Raw genomic sequence first — 6,273 nt, 5'->3', positions numbered from 1 at the left:
TGGTGTTCGTAGACGGCGCATCATTCGCTTCAGCTTTTTACAGAAAGAGCTGTTGACTTTATTCGTCAGCGCTGTTGAAAAATACATTTTTTATTGGATTCATGAGAAGTGTGTTTTTAAAAATGTGACTAAAATGTTTGGGTAAAGGTGAATGTTCAACCCTGTTACCAGATCTGGTCTATTGTATTTATAGAAACTTTAGATTGATAACAATTCAAAGTAATGTTTTCATATTATGTGTCAAATGTATACTGTACTATTAGGGTTTAAAACCATTTAGACTTGTTATTTGGTTTGGTAACAGGGTTTTGACACTCAAAAGAAATGCTAAATGAAATGTTACAGAATGTAACATTTATTCTGACCTTCTGAGGTGGACAAATAACATTTCCTTAAGCACCTTTTCTCCAACTAAAATGATGATTTAACAAAATGTTCTTAAAGACTTAACTGTGTTTTAAAAACCCTGTCAATGCAGTGCAAATATCTGGCAGGAGGGAGTCACCTGAAACAATACTGAACTGAAGTTTTTTTAGTTTTATGTCTAGGTGTAAAAATATAAACTGCAAACTTGACATACCACACAGGTATTAGCAAAATATTGATAAAAACTCATCCACTCTTTGAACAATAGGGCTTAGTATTTTTGCATGCGTCTTTTTGTCTCCACAAAGCTCATCCATGAAGGGATGGTATGGTTATAAACCTGTCAAGTTTTCTGGCCGTCTCACCGACTGGGACCTCCAAAGCCACAAAGCAGAACATGGGGCCTAGATGCATACGCTGCGAGCCAACCACATGGTCCCGAGAGTCCCGGGGCACATAATAAAAGCTGAGCCACAGAACCCCCCGAGCCCCTCAGTATGGTACAAGGTGACTACTACGGCCTCTGTATGCTATTAAGTTGTCTAATGTTGGCCTAACATAACATAACTTTTCTCGATTTGTTCAGCCAAATTTCATTTTTACATGTTTGTGTTCGTCTGTCTAGACTTATGGTTATTGGTTGTATAAATGGGTCCTGTAGGAACGCAGTAAACCAGAACAAATCTCTGGGATAACAGGCACACTTGGCCAATAAAGCTTCTAACTTTTTTACATTGAATAAGAAGTCTGCCTGTACAAATGGTGCAGCAGCTGAAGTTGGTGATCCGACTTTGCTCAAATATAAAAAAAATAACTTTGTTTTATACTAGCATTAGTGTATATAGAACTAAACTACCATAGTACAAAAAATACTTTATCATTTTGTTGTACACAACAGAAGATATTTTGAAGAATGTAGGAGAGCAAACAATTATTGGGCACTTTTGACTAACATTGTAATTTTCCTCACTATTGTAGTCAATAGGGTCCGAAAACTGTTTGGTTACAAGCATTCGTCCAAATATCTTTCTCCATGTTCAACTGAACAAAGAAATGTAAACGGATTTCAGTAAATCATGACAGACATTTCATTTTTGTGTGAACTATCCCTTTAATGTGTTGTAGTCCAGCTCTATGATGCTGTCAGCAAATACGTAATGCCTGGTTTGTATCTTGCCAAATGTTGTTCTTGTTATGAGCAAGATTTAGAAACTTCCCTAAATTGCAAATAAAGCGCATTTACACGTCGACTGTATACAAAGAAAGGTTTCTGACCATTCACAAGATATAAGCTTCATTTAAACTTTGACCCAGCCACACCCGATCACAACTGTTAACTCTCTGCTGACACCACGTGGACCAGCATGCAATGCGCAGCGTGTGAGTTTTAAAACCAAAGACGTTCCAAAAAAACTAATGGTGTGTTTGCGTTTGAGGGTGTTTATTAATGTGTCCATTTCTATTTGACAGATCCTTAAAAAACAAGAACAAAAATTTGTGTTAAAATGGATATACTCAGAAAATGTGTTAAATAAGCACAGTCAATAAAAAAGCAACGCAAAGTGCCGTTTTGAAATCAGAAAATCCAGTTTGCATAAATACGCGACTTAAATGTGTTCTTGAACTTAGTGAACTGTACCTTTAAGGCACGCTGCCGCTGTTCCCGGCCATTCTCGCGGTTCTTCGATGCTTGGCAACGTGCATGCGTGTGTGGCTACGTCGACCAATGAAATCACCGCCAGCTGCAGAGCTCAACCAATCAGAATCCAAACTTTCTGTGCACGTTTGAAATACGCTAGTTTGTTTCTCACCTGATTTAACACAAAACAAACAAGGAACTGCGGCGCATTCAAAAGCAAAACACGCATAAACAAAATCACAAACTTCACGAAAGTTCAACGGTGAGGAGATTATTGTCTTTGAAATGCATTGATCGATCTTTCTGTGTTTGTAATAAGCGAACGTGTGTAATAATTGAGTTGTGTTTGCGTAAGATGCCATCGAGGACTGAAGACTATGAGGTGATGATCACTATAGGATGCGGATCTTATGGGAAATGCCAGAAAATCAAGAGGAAGTCCGATGGAAAGGTCAAAACAGTTCTGCTGTTTAAACTTTGCTAAGCAGTGCACGTGGCACGGTTGATATATATTTTATAATATTAGGTCATTGTCACAACAAAGTGTGCACTTTGACATGGGGGTCTTGGAAAATAAATATAAATGATAATGGTTGATGTTTATTTTCAACCTGCTATGATAATTTCATATCTAAATGTAATTAAGATATTATTACCTATTAAAGTTGAGCTTAAATAAATTGTAAAATGAAGGTGAATAAATGATGATAGATTTTTCTTTCTTTTTGTGTGAACCACCAATGACACAGCTTGCAGCCAGTAAAATTGTCCCATGTGATCTTTCTAGATTCTAGTGTGGAAGGTGTTGGACTATGGCACCATGGCAGAGGCGGAGAAACAGATGCTGGTGTCAGAGGTCAATCTGCTCCGTGAGCTCAAGCACCCAAATATTGTCCGATACTATGACCGAATAATAGACCGGACAAACGCAACGTTATATATAGTAATGGAATACTGCGAGGGTGGAGACCTCGCCAGCCTCATCAACAGAAACATTAAAGAGAGGTACACCAAGATATAATCTGTATAACTTGTAATAATTAATGCCACGGTCATGGGTTCCAATCCCAGAGCATGTACATAATGATCTGCAAAATACATAGTTGTGTTTTCTCTCCTACGGTTTTTTTAGACGTTACCTGGAGGAAGAATTCATTCTGCGAGTTTTGTCCCAACTGTCCCTGGCATTAAAAGAGTGTCACGGTAGAAACAACGGTAGCAGCACAGTTCTGCATCGTGACCTGAAACCCGCAAACATCTTCTTGGATGTCAAACAGAACGTGAAGCTTGGTGATTTTGGTTTAGCTCGGATACTCAACCATGACACCAGTTTTGCTAAAACATTTGTAGGGACTCCATACTACATGTCACCGGTGAGGATTCCTTCATCTCTTGCTATTGTCACTTATAAGCAGTTTATTAAGTTCATCACAGATATATTATGAACTGTTTTAAACAGGTTTTCCACACACTGTGTTCTCTAGAAAAAGTAAAAAAGACAATTAACAGTAACTGGACAAAGTATTACCACAGGGCGTCTGTTTAGGAGATTTTTGGTTCACAGTAAAAGGATATGTGCTCAAGGGTCATGTTCACATGGAATGATGTTGTTATTATAGTCATACATTGTATGTTCTATTCAACCCAACCCCCTTCAGGAACGCTCATGCAGTGCTGGAATAAGTCCCAAACTTCCAAACTAAATCTCTTAAAGCTTTAACATAAATCGATGTTCATGTGTTGACATGCATAGGAAATAAAAAATGGATGTGCCACAATTTCTTCATAATTGTTTCTGCAAAAACTTGTACAAAAACATAATTCATATTGTTCTCTTTTATCCACAGGAACAGGTCAATCGCATGTCCTACAATGAAAAATCAGATATATGGTCTTTGGGATGTTTACTTTATGAACTATGTGCTTTATCGTGAGTATATATTAGTGTATGTTTATACAATGTTGTGCATTGATGACTTCCAAAACTCAGAAATGGGATTTTGAGTTCCGAGTCTGTTTCACAGTCCCCCGTTCACAGCATACAACCAAACTGAGCTGGCGGGAAAAATCAGAGAAGGAAAGTTTCGCAGAATCCCGTACAGATACTCTGAGGATCTGAACACACTTCTGACGAAAATGCTCAATTTAAAGGTAAATTCACTTTTGGTTTCTGGTGTCTAAAGGAAAGAAAATGTAGTAACTTGTGTCTGAAGGCTAAACTTTATGGCCAGATGATCTACAGGTCGTAGTCCTACAATTCAGCAAAGAATGTACATTTTTATGACCAAGCAATCGTTGCTGTTTTCAGGACTACCTGAGGCCTTCGGTGGAATCCATCCTTCAGAACAGCTTGATCTCTGCTCACGTGGCTCTGGAGCGGAGAAGACTCCAGGAGAAGCAGCGGCGCAGGTCGGCAGACGCGGAGCAGCCCGGACAGACAGAGGTGGAGCTGCGGCTGAAGGAGCAGGTCCTGCGTGAGCGTGAGCAAACACTCAAAGAGAGAGAGCTGCGACTGGAGCGTGAGTGACTGCGTTTTTATCTTAGCATTACGAGCCTTTTCACAAATAAGGCTAACTCATTCAGCAGACCCTTTCTAGATACTAAACGCTATGCACTTTTATTAGAATGCATGTGCTGCGTATCGAACCCCTGACCTTTCCGTTGTTAGCACAATGCTTTATTGATTGGGCTACAAGAACTTACTATCACATAGGCCAGGAACGTCTTTTGAAACTATCACTTTTTGGCAAAATCTCTTTTTTTCAGAGAGGGAACAGGAGCTTTGTGTCAGAGAGCAGCAAACGAATGAAAAGCTGGCCAGGTAAATATATACCCTCATTTATTGAGCTGGTCATGTCCCACATAAATGACAGAATGTGTTTTCAATGCAGTTTCTATAAAAACATAGTTCAAGTACAATATTTGTATTTACTTTGTACTACTTTGCTTTAATTTTGTCTTAACAGAGCCGAGAGCTTGTTGAGAGCCTGTAACCTGATGCGCCAGCAGAGGGCGCCATCTGTAATCGTTGCTAGTGATACAGGTAAACAATGACTTTGTATTAAAAAAGTTCACCCAACATTGAAAATTCTCTCAGACAATTTCAGGAACTCCTTTTATCCGCTGAACACAACATTTTTTGTCAAGATGTGCTGACATTGGATGTCCGTATGATACCCAACACATTGGATCACATGTATCATAAAAGATATTTAAATGACTCCAGCAGGTTAATAAATGTCTTCTGAAGTGAAACAATAGGTGTTTATGAAAAAATGCTTAATATTTTTGCCTTGTTAAACGTTACTCAAACCAATACGAGTGTTCAAGTTAAATCTGGCGTGACAACATGTCAATAACCTAAAATCTCATTGATTCTCGGTGTCTCGTGGCTCTGTCATATGCTATTTGTTGTTTTGCTCTCTTTAACGGTCTCAAGTTCTTCAATTATTTATCTCTGCGAAGCTACCAAACAATATCTGTTACAGCTGGTTAGTGCAGTGTGCAAAGAATTACAAGTAAAAAACATGACTCTGCTGAAATGTAATAACCTTATTTGGGTGTTGCAACAAATACCGTAATGAATACAGACGGCAAATGCTTTAACGTTATTATTATTTTCGGTCCATTTCAGTTTGAATGATATTTGTTGTTATTCTGTCTATCAACAGAAAATGAAGAGAACTTGTCCCCGGGAAAGAAACGGGTCCACTTTGCAGGTGATGGTAAAGAGAACAGCCAACCTGTCAAAACTCAAGAACATTCTCAGGTGAAGAGGCATCAGTGGGCTAACATGCCAGCCCAGGCTCTTGGTGAAGAGGACCGGCTCCACCCAACAAAGCCCAGAGAAATGCAGGGCATTCGCTAACCTCACATACATCAAATATGAGCAAAATACTACTGATAGTAAAGAGGCTTTTTAGCAATGTACATTAGCACATAATATTACGCATTTTATTTATTTTGTACAGTACAGTGCATAGTTCAGTGTCTTAACTATTATTTAATGTGTTTTTTGATGGACAATTGTATATGATGCCCTGTTTTTTTATCTAAATAAAAACAATACGTTGTCTCGTTGGAGTAAAAAGGTTTTGTCATTTCGATTAATTTATCAAAATAGTAAATAGTAAAAAAATAATCTCGAGTCAACGGACTGTCTAGTTCTTAGTTTTTAGATAGGGTGGTGATTTTCACTCGGTCCCTAGCGCTCAACCAATCGTGGGCGGCTATGGGCGTGGACAGACGCTGAAACGGGTTTCGTGTGG

At 38.7% G+C, this 6,273-nt stretch overlaps 1 protein-coding gene across 2 annotated transcripts; it reads left to right on the top strand.

Annotated features, from left to right (window-relative positions):
* Positions 1 to 145: 145 nt before the first annotated feature.
* nek2 (NIMA-related kinase 2) lies at positions 146 to 6,083 on the top strand. 2 transcript variants are annotated; one of them, XM_056764199.1, is made up of 10 exons: positions 146 to 873; positions 2,361 to 2,456; positions 2,793 to 3,010; positions 3,138 to 3,378; positions 3,853 to 3,935; positions 4,030 to 4,156; positions 4,314 to 4,524; positions 4,772 to 4,826; positions 4,972 to 5,048; positions 5,677 to 6,083. In XM_056764199.1, exons 1-10 carry the CDS (start codon positions 775 to 777, stop codon positions 5,871 to 5,873), a joined length of 1,404 nt encoding a protein of 467 aa, XP_056620177.1. In that variant the 5' UTR covers positions 146 to 774; the 3' UTR covers positions 5,874 to 6,083. The 2 variants fall into 2 exon arrangements, with proteins under 2 accessions (XP_056620177.1, XP_056620178.1); XM_056764200.1 differs by having other exon boundaries at positions 239 to 2,267.
* The last annotated feature ends 190 nt before the right edge of the window (positions 6,084 to 6,273 follow it).

The sequence above is a fragment of the Triplophysa dalaica genome, chromosome 13 (assembly GCF_015846415.1).
Source record: "Triplophysa dalaica isolate WHDGS20190420 chromosome 13, ASM1584641v1, whole genome shotgun sequence".
Lineage (NCBI taxonomy): Eukaryota > Metazoa > Chordata > Actinopteri > Cypriniformes > Nemacheilidae > Triplophysa > Triplophysa dalaica.
Note: the sequence above shows the minus strand (reverse complement) of the source record. Positions and strands in the feature narration are given on the sequence as shown.

Coding starts and splice junctions, on each gene's coding strand:
- nek2 (XM_056764199.1), top strand. CDS start 775: ATGCATACGCTGCGAGCCAACCACATGGTCCCGAGAGTCCCGGGGCAC. Junction 874..2,360: donor GCCCCTCAGTATGGTACAAG/GTGACTACTACG, acceptor TGTTTGCGTAAG/ATGCCATCGAGGACTGAAGA. Junction 4,157..4,313: donor CGAAAATGCTCAATTTAAAG/GTAAATTCACTT, acceptor TGCTGTTTTCAG/GACTACCTGAGGCCTTCGGT.